A 17,846-nucleotide genomic window follows, 5' to 3' on the forward strand; every position below is an offset into this window, starting at 1 on the left:
TCATCAGTGTTAACAGAGCACTATCATATGCAAGGTTTGGGCATTCAGAAGGGTAAAAGAAATAAAGTCAAGGTTTAAAAGTTAACATATAATTGTCTTGATACTCTTGAAGTTAAAATGTTCACATCTCCTGTTGCATGTAATCATTATTTGAATTAAATTTTTTTTTTGTTAACCAGTATTTTGCCAACCTAAATACATTCTACAATAATTTCACAATTCTGCGTTTTATGGGTAATATTTTAGGATTGTTGTAGTGCATGAGATGGTAGCTACACACCTTCACATTCTCCCCTTTGCAGTTTGCTGAAGACGTCATGGAGCATTTTGTTACAAAGTGCAGCATAAGGATTCATTTGAACGAGCTGTAAAATATGTACAGTGCATGTCTTAGTAAGAAGCTGGGATAGAATTTTAGATCATTCTTTTGGATTTAATTAGTTAATTGTATGGCTGGCCTAAACAATAATGCTAAATTCCAAATAATAATATGTAAAAGTTTCCTATATCAGTGTTATTTAGTAGTAAGTATGACCCCACACCATTTTGGATATATTTAGACTAAGTAAAATTATATGGCTACAGCTGTCCTTCTTGTGGGAAGAAAATCTTTATTCCATTGCATGACCAAATATCAGAATGCTGAGCATTGCTTACAAGAACCTTTTTTTTACCTGGGAACTGAAAAAAACTGCCTATTTTAAGTAGATTTTTAAACTATTGGGATAAATATGAAACTGAATATTCGGTTTAAATTTCTCAATACTTTGATAGACACTTTTAATTTGCACAAAAGGCTGAAAAAGAAGGTATTCATTATTTCTTTTATAAATATATAGTGTTTGCTTTTGTATCTATCTGCCCATATCTATCATTAAACTACATGTAGGTTTTTAATCATTATTTAAGGGAAAAAAATTTTTTTGGTTTTTGTTATACAATTTTCGCAAGAAAAAATCTTGTAGAATTTTATTTATACATTAAATGATTGAAATGAATTACGTAAAATTTATTTTTCAGCCCTTTGGTTTTTTGGCGCGCCCCTGAAGCTGATGAAAACTTAAGAGGTGAAACTACAAAAGCAGCAATATATATTCTTAAGAGTACATACATACATATACCAAGGCACTTCCCCCAATTTTGGGGGGTAGCCGACATCAACAAATGAAACAAAAACAAAAAAGGGGACCTCTACTCTCTACGTTCCTCCCAGCTCTAACTAATATATACAGTAGCCTGTTGGTAACATGATGGAGTGTTCAAAGCATTGGAGAATTACAGTATATAGGCCCGTAGTTCATGCCATGCTATTGGCCAAATTATTTTAAATACTGTCCATATCAACATTGCCTGTATTAGTCGAGCCATCTATAGGAATGTGATTGAGACAGACAGAGGCTTCTCAAAGACTTTTAAGAGCTTGGATTTGATAAAGTTTTCACAGATATTTTTCTGGAGTTTTCCAATGGTATCAAAGTCACACTGATTTAATCATTCCAAACTATAAGGGTTGAAGAATTTACAATTTCACAATCATCAGCAATACATTTCATTGCTAAAACGCAATGAATGAGGGAATAATCGAATGCCGGTTAATGTATCTGATGGATGGATTGAGATATACCTCAATTCTTTGTTTTTTTTTTTATTATTATTATTATTGTGAAATCAACCTCATAACTTTTATCATTCCTTTGGTACTTTGGATCAACCTTTAACTAGTATAATTCTCTTGGTACTTCAGAAAATGATGATATTTCTCTGCACTCTGTCATTGTTCTACTCTTGGTGCTCTGTACATAGTACGTGTAAGAAAGACCTATGGAATCCAGATAAATTCCTTGATCGTGTGCATCTGCCAATCCATCAGGGTCTGCATAAGAACTATAAACGTGCGACACACAGAAGTACAATTTGCCGACAATGCTGCCATGACACAAAGAAGGAATAACATTCTTATAAAACCAAAGTGAATGATTGCAGGGCTGAATTTTGGACCAAGGCCATCTAATATGTCCATCTTTGGGAAAGGAACAACAAATATGTTGCAAGATGATAAATATTTAAGAGTTCTGATTCTAGGTAAATTGCTTCTATAAGACGGTGTATTTATATGGATCAAGGGTGCTGATTATGGCCCTACAAAGGAAATTCAACAACTTACGACTGTGTTGATAATTACTTTAAGAGTATGGCTACATACTATATACACAAGCTTGACTGTGACAGAAAAGACGATCAATATTTTTCTTTTTGGTAAAGAAACAGAATTATTGTACAGTTTGATTTCTGTACATATATATTTTCATGTACGCTTCTGTACTTTATTAGTAATTTGGTTAGTAATTTGATTAGACCACTGAGCTCAAAACCTAGCTTCAAATAGTGGTAGCTAAATCAAATGGACTAGAACTAAGAATGAAATTCTGTATCTTAAATCTACTACTGTCATATGGTTCTAAAATCTTGAAATATAATACGGTACATTTGAATTAACATACTATACACATGTAACTATGGACAGTGCTTTGATGGAAATTATAAGAGTATTAGAATAACCTCTGGACTCACCTGAGCTTTAGCAAACTCCGATCCCAAACTTGCTGCTACTTGGAAGTCACTTCGTGCTAACTCGTCCCTTTCCTGTAATCGATGGATCATGGCACGTTGTGTGTATGCTTGGCATGCGGCTCGTCCTTTACCCTCTGATAGAGTTATAGCTTTGTCAAGATCAGCCATTGCACCTGCAAGATATCAGTAATTCCAAATTCAGCCAATCTCGCCATTCTTTATCATTTTAAGATCAGGTAAGATCTCAACTTATAATTTTACTGATTGCTTTCCTTTTGTTTCTTATATTCTATCGGTTTAAAGGCCACTTATGAATGGCAGAGGCAAGGGACAGTGACATAGCCCTATCAAGCAGGACAATGCCCTAGAGACTGATCATATATACATATGAGCAGCGCCCAAACCCCCTCTCCACCCAAGCTAGGACCAAGAAGGGCCAGGCATTGGCTGCTGATGACTCGGCAGATAGACCTATAGGGACCCCCAAACCCCACATCCTTAGCTCACAAAAATGGTGAGGTTGCAGGGTCCAAAGGAACTAACGAGTTTGAGGGGGACTCAAACCCCAGTCAGGGACGTTACCACATCGGCCACTTCAACCCAATTCATTTTTTTAGAATGTGTCTCCCATCCCTTACTTAGTTTTAGTTATTCATGTTGTCCTTGTTGATTGAGGCTATGACCTTCCGTAAAACAATAGTGTTACACTATATAGCATAATTGGTAGATAGTTTTATAGAAATTGGCCTCATCACTCTTACAATATCAGAAGGTATCTTGCCTTCAATTTTTCCTTGTAGTCTCAGTGCTTGTGCTCTGTTGTTATATCCAGAAGCTCTTGAAGGAACCATTGTGATGGCATCTGAAAAGAACTTGATCGCACCGTCCACATCCCCAGCCTCGGCTGCTTTAACACCTTTCAGTTCCATAGCTTTTGCTTCGTGGCCCTCTGGACTGTTGTCATCCGCATCTAGAAAAAAGTTTAAAAACTGGATATTACCAATGTTGGTGTTCTGCAATTTCTGAAATACTAGGACGAGTATTGATTACAAGGTAGAAAATAACCTTTTGTGAGAAATATTAGTTTGTACTTTCAGTTCAGTTAAAAAATACCGAGATGAATATTGCTTGCAATCTAGAATATAACTTTCGAGAAAATGTAGTGGTTTAAACTTTCAATATGTTGAAAAATACTAGGATGACTATAATTTACAATGAAGAATATAACCTTTCATGAAAGAGTATAGTTTTAAACTTTCAGTTTGTAAAAGAAAAAAAATACTAAGACTAGTATTGTTCGTGAGGTAGAAAAAAAAAAACGATTCAGGGTAGAGTATTGAAGTTTGAGCTTTAAATTTGTATAAAGTTAGATTCTAAATTTTGTTGAAAGGGATTTATTTTTCGTGTGTTGGTTTGCAGAGAATTTCTTGATAAACTTTCAAAATCAAATCTGACTTGATTTCATGTACTGGTATTTATTATTTATACACAGTAATTTTCTTTCTCAAAGATTAAATTACTTATCTGTTTTACCCTTAAGGTCAGCAGGGATATCTTCATCATAAACACACTCGCCAACAGGCAGAAGAGGATTGAAGATGGAGTTAAGAACTGCTCTGTCTGATGCTGAAGTCATCTTAACTACCAAAAGAAGAAGAATGATCAAAATGGTTTACTGATCATAAGCCTTTCTTCAGGTTTTGAAGTAAATTAAATCCTGTAATAAGGTTTAATATCAAGTTCTACCTATCCTGAAGGCCTTTACTGTATACCTGTCAACCCAAAGGATAAGCTGACCACCTTAGTAAAAAGAAAATAGTACTTTAATCCTTTGTTTAAAATCAATTGTACAGTACTCACTTTTGTTTGAGCCAATAATTGCATCCAAGGATTTTCTTATGAGTCCTTAATATCTATTTAGCCCATGTTTATGACAAAGTATATAAACCAAAAGTAAAATCTTACTCCTCAATGGACACTTGAAATCCCATCACAAAATAATATACAGTAATGTGCAGTACCTGAGGGAGGCTGTGTTCAGTTTTATTCCCTCCATTCAAGTCTAAAGATGTAACAATTGAAAATTTACTTTTCAAACTTGAGATAGTGTGTGCAATGAGTTGCCAGCTTATGAAAAAAAGATGGTTGGATTTAAAGGCATTCAAGGTGAATCAAAATATCTATATACTCCAACAAACCAAGTGACAAGAGAAGATAAGTTAAAGGAAAAGAACTGTAAAAACTTCATCTGATGTGCCCGGCCAATAGACATGGTTTTGTTTTCAAAAGGATGACTCAAAGTAAACATAGAAAGCAATATTGTACAGAAAGCAATATAAATGCTAAGACAAGAAGGTTTTCTTCAAAGATGGAAGTTCTAAGGCTAATCATTCCTTGCTAAAATAGTAACTTACTGAATCACGTCATACAATTAATCATTTCTCGTCTGTAGCCTAGTATATCTAGTAAGTCGGGTAAATGTATAAGCATAAAAATCGAATGTGAATAACAAGTATCATGGTACAGGTGTCATCAATGCACACGTGCGCTACTTGGTGTTCTTGCAATAACACTAAGTCCCTTTAAGAACACTTGCTTGATGTCTTATTGCTTTACTTCCGTTCTTGATTCCTATCTTCCTGCCCAACTTATTCAATTACCTGATAATGTAACTTTACGGTTTTACCCAAAATATACTTTTTAGTATTGAATTACTGTATTTCATAGGCCCAAATCTGACCAATTGTTACAGGAAACCATTGAAGAATATATATATATATATATATATATATATATATATATATATATATATATATATATATATATATATATATATATATATATAAAGGGAGATTCATGGAAGGAAACGGCCCACAACCTTATATCAGAGAAATAGGTATGGATAAGGCAGTCCGTGTATTTAAGACAAGGTTAAATATGCTAAATATTTAAAGCAAATTTCAAGGGTAAATATTCAAATGATGCGAGTGACCTGTGCAAAGAAGAGGATAATACAGAATATTTATTTTCATGCCCAAAATTAAGACAGTTGGTGAAACAAGACAAGCGTAGATATATTTCAAAATCCTAGTAGGAATATGGTTGTATATATAAGTCGGGTAAAGCATATGAAAGAAGAATTTAAAAATGCCAAACTTGACACAATTGGTTGCCAAAACTGATGGTAGCCAGTTATTAACCTAACTGATTTCAATGTAGAATGGGGTCAAATTAAAGATTTAAGATTTTCATTTGTAATTTATTTTTTATGGTACAGTTAAAAAAAACTTAATTACAGTAACAAATATATACTTAGAAGCAGCATTACACCTATCTAGTATGTGATAGAGTGGCCGCAAACATATTTTGCGGAGTGAGCAGTTAGGGACCATGGTTTATGATTATTACTGGGTTTTTAGCGTATATCCAACCAATTATTATGATTATAGCTATCATGAAAATGATTTACAAAATATACGAAGCATAAATAACACCCTGAATCGCCCCCCCCCCCCCCAAAAAAAAAATGTGGCGTAATAATATGCATAACACGCAAAAGAGCAAAGTTGCCTCTTAAATAATAAGACGACTTTCAATGAAGCAAACGTCACTACAACACTTGGTATTGGGTAGGGGGAAGGGGTGGTGTAAGGCCTAAGCAGGGGCAAGGGGTGGTGTAAGGTTTGAGTAGGGGGAAGGGGTGGTGTAAGGCTTGGCATCATAATCAAGGTCAGCAGGTAGGTAGCTTGATGGCTAAGATGAATTCATGTCTAACTTTGCTTTTATTGTGGAATTTTCGTTTGTTTTCTTTGTAATAAATTCGTTCTTCTTTTCCAATAGATAATTTTGCGAAGTACGTATAATTATATTAAGACAATAATTATTATTAGTTAAAAGCCTTTTAACTCAGTTTAACAGCAGCAACAATAATAGTAATCTTATCGAATCATGATTTTTATTTGTTATAAAAATGTTACTAGTACAGCGTTTTAACACATTTTCAGTAAAAACAAATTAGCAGTATTACCGATCGTGGTTAATATTTGTATTATTTAACTTTTTTCCCTCAAATATCTTACGTAACCCACGTTATTAAATAATACGCATATAACTTATATATCGTCAAAACTGCAAAATCAAAACCCAACTATTGTGCTAAGTAGGCTATACAAATAATATTCTCGTTATTTACTTAACTTCTCGTTCTTACTTAATTATCCACTAGCCGTATTCTACGTTTTAAACATGCCTTATTTACATAACATTATTTGCGTTATTTACCTGATCTTTACTTCCGTAATGTATATTCTTGGTAATCAATTACACTAGACTCTTTAAACACCGACTTCTCCACTGCACTTTGCTTCTCTGCCAAGCCACCTTGAGAGAATGGTCAGTCAAGTAAGATGCTTACTATACTGACTTGCTGATTCTCTTCCCTTCCCCCGCGGGTGCATAACTGGACTCTGGGTACGGGGACCGGCTAGGAAGGGTGGTCTATGTTTAGGGAAGAATTCTTTATAAGGCAAGGCTCTACTGATCGGGTGATCTCAACAGAGCCTGCTCGGCTGGGAGATAGTGAGTAAAGGGAGTGTCGTCCAGATGGCAATAATTAATAATAAAAAAAAGATTACCAAAAGGGGTAAATTACCTGTTTCTAGGAAAACAGTTAAATATGGAAAGTATTGAAACCGTGAATGAGGTTTAAACAAGGAAGCTTGCGTATTCCTACTGTGTCATGATGTATAAATAAAACAAATCATAGGTATAATGGTAGAATTTTGTTAAGATAGATCATACCAGAATTTTGGTAGTTTATATTTGCTGATGGTGCCATATTCCACATAATAAGGGTAACAATTATTATCCCTCGAAACTGCAAGAAATTCACAATCAACATCGAAACTGCTACATTTATAAGCCACAGTGGAAAGAGGAAAAAAAAAAACCCTGAAAGGCATGATACAATAGTACGATCAGTTTAGTAAATGAGTACAAGTGTTTAGTCTCGATACTTGCAGGAAGAACATGAATATTCAAGTATGTTTGAGGACTCGAATTTATACTTCCAGAAAATTGATCACATGAAGACTTTACAAGAGTAGAAAATATATAACTAGAAATGAAACAACAATTTTTAAGATACGAAATTCTTATGAACCGTATTGGAACGTGATTCCATAAATAAAATATTAGGTAGTAAGTTGAGATACTATCGCTAGAGAGTTATTGGGTATTTTTGACTGGACGGACGGTACTACATTGAACCCTCTCTCTGGTTACGGCCTATTTTTCTTCGCCCCTCATTCATTGAATAGTTTGGCCTATTGTTTCCACATTCTCCTCTGTCTTCATACACCAGACAACACTGAGATTTCAAAAATCAAACCATTGTTCTCTAGTCTTGTGCAGTGCCATAGCCTCTGTACCATGGCCTTCCACTGTTTTGTCTTTCGTGGCGTTGTAGAGAGGCCAATTCAATTTGTTTAATATTTTCAAGCTTAATACAGTACTTTTAATCACGACAAATTTCCTCCACTGTCAAAAATAATTTAGCAGTTTATAATATAGACACACACACATATATACATACATATATATATATATATATATATATATATATATATATATATATATATATATATATATATATATATATATATATATATATATATATATATATATATATATACACACACACACACACACATACGTACTTCATCAGCCGTTACTAGTAAACTGCAGAATAAAGGCCTCCAAGGCTCCGACATGCCCCTCCACTTGCGTCTGTGTATGATGTTTCTGCCAGTCCACACTCGCAAATTTTCATAGTTCGTCATTCCATCGTCTCCTCTTCCTTCCATCGCCTCTTTTACAATCTCTAGGGACCCATTCTGTTATTCCTAATGTCCATCTTTTGTTTGTCATTCTCATAATATGTCCTGCCATTTCCAGTTCATTTTCTTACATGTTAGAATATCCTCTACTTTAGTTTGCTGTCATATATATATATATATATATATATATATATATATATATATATATATATATATATATATATATATATATATATATATATAAAGGAGGATGCTCCTGTTATATGTGTGATGTTTATCAACAGCTTAAAAAGATATTTTGACAACAGATCTGTCAGAGTAATCGAAAACGTATACAACCCTTGTTGGATACTAGCCATATTCATTACATAATAAGTCACCAGATGACTGGGTATTTATTCTAGATTAAGACACCTCTTGGCAAGTAGATATTTGAATAAAGAATAGAATAAACCATTCATCTTTTAAGGAAGATGGTAATGTGCTTATCGCCATCATGAATAAGTGTTTCATTGGCTGATATAGATTACCTTGCATGATAAAATTTCCCACTTCTAATTAGTTAAAAATTAGGATATGATGTAAGAAATTACGAATTTTCTAATTGGGAACATATTGATATTAGCAATCTCTTCAGTATAGTGTCGTTTTCAGTTATTTGCATTGTTTTTTTTTTCTAAACACGTACTAAATTACAATACAAATGATCATGTATCAAATCATGTTGTAAATCATCATCTACAATCTTTTATAATCCTGTTCACACAGTTAAGCGTAATGCCGGAAGGTATTTCAATGAATCATCTGTCATGAAAACATACAAAACATTGTTTGCAGACTTGTATAGGAGGGGCAAGATGGCGGACTAACAGTGACAGTCAATGAAGGCTTACAGACATGTGATTCCTATCTTCCTAAGTTAAGGTCAGTGTCAAGACAAACAACCAGTGTTGCCAGATATGGGAATTTATCCCTAGATTTTGGGATTTTTGGTGTCTGGTGGGGATATGTACAGATTTCTATGAAGAAGAAACAGAGACGAGTAAACCCTTACATTGTTGAAATTAGTTTACTTGCACTTATATGAAATATAGTGAGTAATTTCTATATTAGTAATGCCTACGTGATCAGGAGAAAATATATTTGTAGAAATGGGAATTTTTGGGTTGTTTTGGGGATTTTTTTATCATGAGTTTTGGGGATTTTTAGAGTAAGCCATCTGGCAACACTGAACAGCAAACAACAACATTGGTGCAAGTCATTTCGAGTTGTGTGGTCATTTTCCTGTGGTTATTTTGAAACATCGTCAAAATGGGTTTGGAATGTCTAATTGGTAAGTTCATAGTGGTTTTCTCTATCTTTAGCCAATTATTTTGTTAGTTTTATCACGGAAACAACGTTAAATGAACTACTTTTTAAAGTTCAGCGTTATGTGCTCTTGTAACTTAGACTGGATAATGCTACCGGTACATTGCACATTTCTAGTATTATAGTCCTTATTAGCAGATAAGTAAGCGATAAATATGCATATTACGTCCTGTTTTCACCCCATTTCGAAAAAAATGTAATAATAAACGTTGCTAATCGAAGTTCCCAATCGTATCTCGAAACCCCAGAGAATTATCTTAATTTACAGTTGTGAAATATTTTCCAAAAAGCTGATTTTAATCGTCGGAAGTACATATTTTTTAAAGTTTTAAGGATGGGTATAGGTAATTTGGAGTCAATTACATGGCAATGTAACCTAGGAAAAAAACTACTGTTTCTTATAGAAAAAATTACGATCTCTTCAAAAATGACACTCGTTTCCGTCGCAAATGAAAAGTTTCAGAAATATATATACATCTATATCCTACGATAATGGGGGACCCCCAGTGGGAACTCGGGGTTTTGGGTGGGGAAAACATACTGGGGAAACGAAATATAATTGTTTTCCTATAGTAAATAACGTGAATTAATCGAATTTGATATTCATTTCAATCGGAAACAAACAGATTAACCAATTCGGATAACTTTGAGATGTACGGTGTCACTTCTCTTAAGAACGAACGATAACATTAGCAACGTTACCAATAATACACAGTGTTACCAACGTTGACGTATGGTACACAGAGTTACCAACGGCACGTTGACATTACTAAAGATAGTAATGATAGATATTTCCATATATTAAATAATTTCTCCATATAAGTTTTACTCAATATATAAAAAGTACAAAAAGGGCACAGAACCTAACAAACCCACCTAACTTAGCCTAGTAGTATGACAGGTCACAAAATAACATTTGATCTACATCGGACGTTGGCAGCACTGGTTACTGTATTTTTTCATGACACAATCTTTGTAATGGCGCCTCCAAAGTTTATCTAGATATACTGTTTTGTATTTTCCTCCGGTTATTATAATTTCAAGAAGGTAATGTATAGAGAAGAAAAGGCTTGTTTTACGTTTATATATCGATTCCCCAGTATGTTTTCCCCACCCAAAACCCCAAGTTCCCACTGGGGGTCCCCCATTATTGGAGGATATAGATGTATATATATTTCTGAAACTATTAATTTGCGACGGGAACGAGTGTCATTTTCGAAGAGAGCGTAATTTTTTCTATTAGAAACAGTAGTTTTGGATCTTTTCGGTTTGAGTGCCTATCGAATTTAAATGTTTTTTTTATTCCAAAGTATGTATTTTGATGTGGAAAACCCTAAAATGATAACCATTTTGTGGAGAAATTATTTATTAACACTTAAATTGGTTTATATCAATCAATATCTTACTGAAATGCTGCGATTTCTCTGCGCTTTCTTGATTTTCAGGGCACTACTGAACCTAAGAAAACCCACCTAACCTAGCATAGGGGCCCTGTATCCCTACCTAGGCCTACCGGGGGGGGGGGGGGGCCTCCGCCCCCCCTGCGACCCCCCCCCCCTTAAGGCCACAGTGATTTTCGGGACACTACCGAACCTAATACAACCACCTAACCTAGGGCCCTGTACCCCTACCTAGGCCTAGCCCCTGCGAGCCCCCCCCCCCCCTTACAGCCACTACCTATCACATCCATCAATAAATAATTTCTCCACAAAATGGTTATCATTTTTGGGTTTTCTACATCAAAATACATACATTGGAATATAAAAAACATTAAAATTCGATAGGCACTCAAACCGAAAAGACCCGTAGTTTTTTTCTTAGGTTACATTGCCATGTAATTCACTACAATGAAACCTGGGTTTAAATAGGAAATACCTCTGAAAAACCTAGGGGACGTACTTAATCTTAGGATAAATTACGGACGTGTGTCTGAGGAGGGTCGCATGAAATCCCCCCCCCCCCACAGGTAGGTAGGTAGGTAAGGCTACAATGCCTAGGTTAGGTTATTTAGGGAGCCTGGTATTATTGTAGTGTATTACAGGGCAATGTAAAATGCACAAAAAGACGTCACTTGAACTAACAAAGACCTGACTTTGAAAAAGTCTTGTTGGAAGTTGGGGGTTGGGAAATATTAACCCCATGGGCAAACTTTCCATACGTATGGGTTCGTGATTGGTTAACGGAAAAACAACGGAATCTAGAGAGTAAACATGAGTGAACTAGAATTGGAAACTTGTCCAGAGTAAGTATTTATGTGAAATATGGGTGTGACTAGGTAATAACAAAATGTATAAAAGTATTATAGCAAGATAAAATGGAGTTTATGATAAATGATATTTAATGGGAATATAAAATAAGGTGATTTTATAAGATATCGGATATTAAAACGAGTAATTCTTGGGTCAAACGTAATATGTACACGAGGGTATTACATAAAAGGAATGGTATAGCTGTATTAGATCAAGAAAATTACTTGAAGAGAGCCACTACAACCGACCAGTAGAATGTCAACAAATAAATGAAAAACACTGCTAATGTTAGCATGTTACACTAACATTGCTAATAGCAGCTCAATATTACCGTATTTTTTCATCGGTTTATTATACATCCAAGAAGGTAATGTATAGAGAAGAAAAGGCTTATTTTACCATTACAGTATATACCGTTGCCCCAGTATGTTTTCCCCACCCAAAACCCCGAGTTCCCACTGGGGGTCCCCCATTATTGTTGGATATAGATATATGTATATATATTTCTGAAACTATTCATTTGCGACGGGAATGAGTGTCATTTTCGAAGAGAGCTGAATTTTTTCTATAGAAAAAAGTAGTTTTTTCCCTAGGTTACATTGCCCTGTAATACACTACAATAATACCGCCTTTGCATATCAGCGGCCAGTTCCTCACGCGTTCATTAAAAATGGACATCAACTAACCTAAACTTTCCCCCCTAACCTAACCTACAAGACGTGTCCTTACCTACTTACCTAACGGGGGGGCTAATGCTCCCCTGCGACCCCCCTTACACTGCCGTATTTTAAGTTAGACATAGTAATACATACAGGTGGCCGCTATCATACATACACCCCGAAATATAAAACGTCAACCATTTGAAAATTACAGAGTTCCCCCTTGTATTTCGATTAGAATTGTTCAATTTCCTTTAAATACACCAGAAACTCTTATTATTTTCATTAGAAATATTGTACTACAGTAAATCTTTCCCCTAAGATATTATGAAGCTCCTGTGATTTATTGCTTTGTACTACATCATTTGTCTTAAAAGATGTACGTAACCTAGGATGTATCATATTTTAAATGTAGCTATGTGGATGAACGCTTAGAAAATGTGTTAAAATTGACGAGTCTTCAAGTGCCAATGGTGTTAAATGTAGCCATATGGTAAGTCAATCTTGCTTTCAAATAGCTGATTATATTTGACATTTGAATTAAGTGCATTGGAAGGGTAACGGAGTCATTGTATATTCATTTATGATATCTGTGGAATAAACTTAGAGATTATTCTATTATGTTAATATTGAGTAGTTCAAAATGTTTGGTGATTGAGAAGTATTTTGTACCTTAAAAACGTTACTGGGAGCAGTGAAATATTTAACCTGTGTTTCTTTTCAGGGATAAAGTTCAATGACTTCGTGTTGGTGGCATCCGACATGAGTCAGCTGCAAAGCATTATTGTACAGAAGTCAGGTGAGCAAGTGGATAGTGTTTTATGCAAATCACTAGTAAATAATTCTCATTAGAATTTGGATGATACATTTTTTAATGAAATTATTCATTAAATTACTACTGGCTCATTATTATATAGATATATTTTGTTATTTTTAAAGAGAGATTTATGATGGCAGATTTTAGCTTGATCTTAATACTGTAAAGTACCATACTTATGGCCTGTTTATGTATATTGTTTTGATGGTATTGCAGTAAAATTTAGAAATTATATGAAATTACCATCATCATCATCAACTTTTCCCTTGACGCAAAGGGCCTCGGGTAGATTTCGCCAGTCGTCTCTATCTTGAGCTTTTAAGTCAATACTTCTCCATTCACCATCATCTACTTCATGCTTCATAGTCCACAGCCATGTAGGCCTGGGTCTCCCAACTCTTCTAGTGCCTTGTGGAGCCCAGTTGAAAGCTTGGTGAACTACTATAGATCATGTTGTCATATGTAGCCAGACTTATTATGTAAAGGAGCAGTTTCTCGGAGTGTCATGAAAGAGTTAGTGTGATAGTCCCTAATACATTAGTTGAATAAATCCTTAGTTGCTGCAATTTACAGAATTTCATAGTATGTAGTCATAGCACAAATGTGCCTCGACCAAAGCCTGATAATCTTTGTGAAGGAGATGAAATTCAAATTTGAGGTCTCAATGTCATATTTTTTTTGTTTTGTTTTACAGATGCGGACAAAATGCACCAGCTGTCTTCCCATCTAATAATGGCAGTGTCTGGAGAATCTGGTGACACTACACAGTTTGCAGAGTATATTGCTAAAAACATTCAGCTGTATAAGATGCGGAATGGCTACGAACTTGCTCCTGCATCTGCTGTTCATTTTACCAGACATACCATTGCCAATCATTTGCGATCAAGGGTGAGTTTTTTCCTTGCAGTAAGAGTTTTCGTGATTAGAATTACATCTTTATAGTATCGGCTCAAAGATTAGCATTATACCATTATATAGATTATAAAATGTTCAGAATTCACTCCATTATTAGACTGAATGATTTCATCTGTTAATTATACCTACAATGAGGTATTTCTTAATTGCAAAAATTGTCCTTGGTCATCATTATCTTTACCATTTGGTAATGTAGATTTTTCAATTTATCTTACATCCTGAGTTTCATTTTTCAGGAACCATACTTCGTCAATTCAATAATGGGTGGTTTTGATCCTGACACGAATACTCCAGTATTATTCTACATGGATTATCTAGGGTCATCTGTACCTGTTGACCACTACGCATTTGGCTACGGCGGAATGTTCACCCTGGGTATTATGGATCGTGCACATAGACTAGGTGAGTATTGGGCGATTAGTGTTGTCATTCACTTGTTTAGCTAGAATTAGTCAAAACTCATGACTTACAACTCTAGGCCATCCAGTATTATGAGTTGTGCATGTATGTGGTACTGTACTGTGTTTATTTTTATGAACCTCCTTGTTTGTTCATATTGCTTTTTTCTAAAATACTGTATAGACTTAAGTCAAGGCTATCCAAAAAATGAAAACTAGAAAATTTCCCTCTTTCTTTCCTTTTAAGAGGTGGCCTTTATTGCCTACTAATGCAATATCTGGTGAATAACAATAAACGGCACTGTGGAAGGATACAATTTTCATCTCCTGTCTTTCATCAGTGTTAACTCAATTAGGTTGACATTTACTAGTGTGCCCTTGATTCAAAATACATTGATTGTAGTTATTTGCATTAGCCTTTGGAAATTTTAGTAATTACTGCTAAGATTGTTCAAGGGTATTAAATGTTTGTGATCATGGTCCTTATTCTCTTTGTCTCTCTTGACAAAGACTATATTGTGAGTTATATTATTGCTGTGAAGAATACGAAAGCTTTACGGTTCCCCTTTTGAAAACGTGTGTCTAATTTGTTGAGGAAGAGATTAAGAAGTCCAGATGTAAAAGGGAAAAAGAGATTAAGAGGTCCAGATGTAAAAGGGAAAAAGAGATTAAGAGGTCCAGATGTAAAAGGAAACTAGATTTTAGTTCAGGGGAGAACCCATAGTAGTATAGATTAGTTGATCAAAGAGATGATGATATTAGGAATGCCTGTCAATCCATTGATGGGTCCTCAGCCTGTAACAAGGTTTGGGGTTTTAGTAGTAGTAATGAGTTTCATAAGAGTTTGACTGCTTTAACTTCATTTTTTACAGCAAAATGAAGATTATAACCTAACCTAGCCAGCTTCAAACCCTAGCTTAACTCTAAAGTTTTGACTAGTGGTTCTAGTACACCGTTCATTAAGAGTTTTGATGGTGCATAGCACGTGACCGAGTAGAGATCTTCTCTTAGAGCCCCTCACTCTTTATTCACTTTAGAATCTGCTACTGCGCAATTGTCGCTGGTCTACGACATAATCAGCAAAATGTTCAAATGAATTATGAGGTAAAAGACCAAGTTCGTAACCTGGATCCTAATATCCCTCCACTTGCTAAAGTAGGCACAAGTAGAAAACATCTTATTTCTTGTATTAATGGCTTGGCATATCATATGGTCCCTTTTAACGATGACTTGCATTAGGATGGCAGTACGCAATGTTTGCTGATAGGTTCGGCCATGAGTTTTCCCAAAATGATGTTAATGTAGGCGGTAGTACTTCTTCTGCCAAAATGAGTCCCTTACCTAATGCAGGTAGAAAGATCCATGTCAAAAGTAAACCGATAGGTTGGGCAGTGTTTGATGGAAGGAAGGATGTCTCAGTATTAGAAGAAGACCTACTTGGGTTAGGTAAAATATCCAGATTGGTTACTTAAGGAAACTTCTAGTTCTTTTTTCTCTTAAGTCATCAGAAGCATCCTACTCCAGGAAAACATAAAGTACTGTACTCCATAATTTGTTCTTATGGTTGTAGATAGAATGGATTTATTATTATCTCAGGGGAACCTTCTATCCAAGCAAGACATGTGAAGGTATATAGAACAAACCAGTTGCTTAAACTAGTTGCTGTATAAGATAATTTATTTTTAATCAAGGATTTGTAAAATGGTCTACCTAAGAAATGCTGATTTTAGATGATAAAGTGGGAATTAATCTGAAAATGCAGGTACTCTTCCATTAATGACGGGGTTAGGGGGTAACAACCCCTACGGTAAGCAAATTCGCTGTTAAACAATTTACCCTTATACTGTAGTTGACATCTTAAGCATAAAATTTCCATTACATAATGTCAATAGAGTCACTAGCAGGCCTGAAAAATCTTCTCTTAATTTAAAGCACATCATGTGCACCCATGTGTTTTATTGAAAAGGGAGTAATTACATATGCAAAATAGTTATTAGTATATGTACTGCACTTGTATTGCAGTAAATCCATTTGTGCAAGGAAGCAAAGTCATTATCTTCAGTCACTTGACTACTAGTTTAAGCATACTGTACAATATAGCCTATGACCACCTAAGATAAAAAAAAATAAATGCTATTGTACAACACTATTATTTTCATCATATCTTAACTTGATTTTCATTTATGTATTAATTTCTTGTTTAAATACCATTAATTTATTTAATTTCTTTTGTAAAGTTTACACATATCAGTTGTTCACACACTATTACTAACACCAGAACGAAGCAATAATAACTACACAACTGTACCATAGTATTTTTCCCTAACTATGAAGATGGTTTTAATGTGCATTACTCCTATACTGTAGATTTGTTCATTAGGTTTAGGCATAATGGTAATTAAGTTCAATTATGAATAACTAATAGTTAATTGCTATTTTATTGCAGATATGACGAAAGACGAAGGCTACGAGTTATTGCAGAGCTGCGTAAATGAAATCAAACGAAGATTCATCGTGAACCTACCCAAATTCAGAGTAAGGATGATATCCAAAGATGGTGTTAAGGAGTTGCCCGTGATAGCTGCTGAAGGAGAAGCACCATAGAATTATTAATCTCTTAGGTGAAATACAGAAATCTCCCAAAGGAGAATTGCTTATCTTTTTTCCTTTTTGTATCTTTGGAGTTTAAGAATAAACTATGTTGGTGAATCGAGTTCTTCATTTGTTGGTGTACCAGAATCTTGTGATATCAGCTTCACTAGTGGGGCTGTGACAAACAAATTCTTATTTAATCATAGTCCAAATGTGTATTTCAATTACTGGAGCCTCTTAGGTATATTTTTGCAAGTCTCAAGTCTTCGTGATGGAGTCGTTCATCACTGCAATCTTGAAGTAAGTTCTCTATGCTGCTCTCTTGTTTTGTGCTCTTTCTAGTTTGAATTTTCATCTGGTCTAGGTCTTTACTTATTTTCCATGGAATTTGAACCTTAACACTAGTCTTCATCACAGCACATTTCCATCTAGGTTTTCTT

General features: G+C 34.8%; 2 protein-coding genes across 2 annotated transcripts; one reads left to right on the plus strand and one right to left on the minus strand.

Moving 5' to 3' along the window:
- Positions 1 to 69: 69 nt before the first annotated feature.
- Positions 70 to 7,033, minus strand: LOC137632961 (tetratricopeptide repeat protein 36 homolog). Its single transcript, XM_068365095.1, has 5 exons — positions 6,853 to 7,033; positions 4,105 to 4,212; positions 3,353 to 3,541; positions 2,572 to 2,744; positions 70 to 365 (listed from the first exon to the last, which is right to left on the minus strand). Exons 2-5 carry the CDS (start codon positions 4,205 to 4,207, stop codon positions 273 to 275), a joined length of 558 nt encoding a protein of 185 aa, XP_068221196.1. The 5' UTR covers positions 4,208 to 4,212; positions 6,853 to 7,033; the 3' UTR covers positions 70 to 272.
- Positions 7,034 to 9,590: 2,557 nt separating this feature from the next.
- On the plus strand, positions 9,591 to 17,523 carry LOC137632755 (proteasome subunit beta type-2-like). Its single transcript, XM_068364835.1, has 5 exons — positions 9,591 to 9,741; positions 13,409 to 13,483; positions 14,196 to 14,389; positions 14,653 to 14,818; positions 17,261 to 17,523. The coding sequence occupies exons 1-5, from the start codon at positions 9,720 to 9,722 to the stop codon at positions 17,416 to 17,418; spliced, it is 615 nt and encodes a 204-aa protein (XP_068220936.1). The 5' UTR covers positions 9,591 to 9,719; the 3' UTR covers positions 17,419 to 17,523.
- Positions 17,524 to 17,846: the final 323 nt, after the last annotated feature.

This window comes from Palaemon carinicauda, chromosome 42, assembly GCF_036898095.1.
Source record: "Palaemon carinicauda isolate YSFRI2023 chromosome 42, ASM3689809v2, whole genome shotgun sequence".
Lineage (NCBI taxonomy): Eukaryota > Metazoa > Arthropoda > Malacostraca > Decapoda > Palaemonidae > Palaemon > Palaemon carinicauda.

Excerpts from the sequence above, each read along its gene's own strand:
- LOC137632961 (XM_068365095.1), bottom strand. The coding sequence starts at position 4,207 with ATGACTTCAGCATCAGACAGAGCAGTTCTTAACTCCATCTTCAATCCT. Across the intron at positions 3,542-4,104 it reads TATCCCTGCTGACCTTAAGG|ATGCGGATGACAACAGTCCA; the intron begins GTAAAACAGATA and ends ACTTTTTTCTAG. Across the intron at positions 366-2,571 it reads CGGAGTTTGCTAAAGCTCAG|CTCGTTCAAATGAATCCTTA; the intron begins GTGAGTCCAGAG and ends CATATTTTACAG.
- LOC137632755 (XM_068364835.1), top strand. The coding sequence starts at position 9,720 with ATGGGTTTGGAATGTCTAATTG. Across the intron at positions 9,742-13,408 it reads GGGTTTGGAATGTCTAATTG|GGATAAAGTTCAATGACTTC; the intron begins GTAAGTTCATAG and ends GTTTCTTTTCAG. Across the intron at positions 14,819-17,260 it reads GGATCGTGCACATAGACTAG|ATATGACGAAAGACGAAGGC; the intron begins GTGAGTATTGGG and ends ATTTTATTGCAG.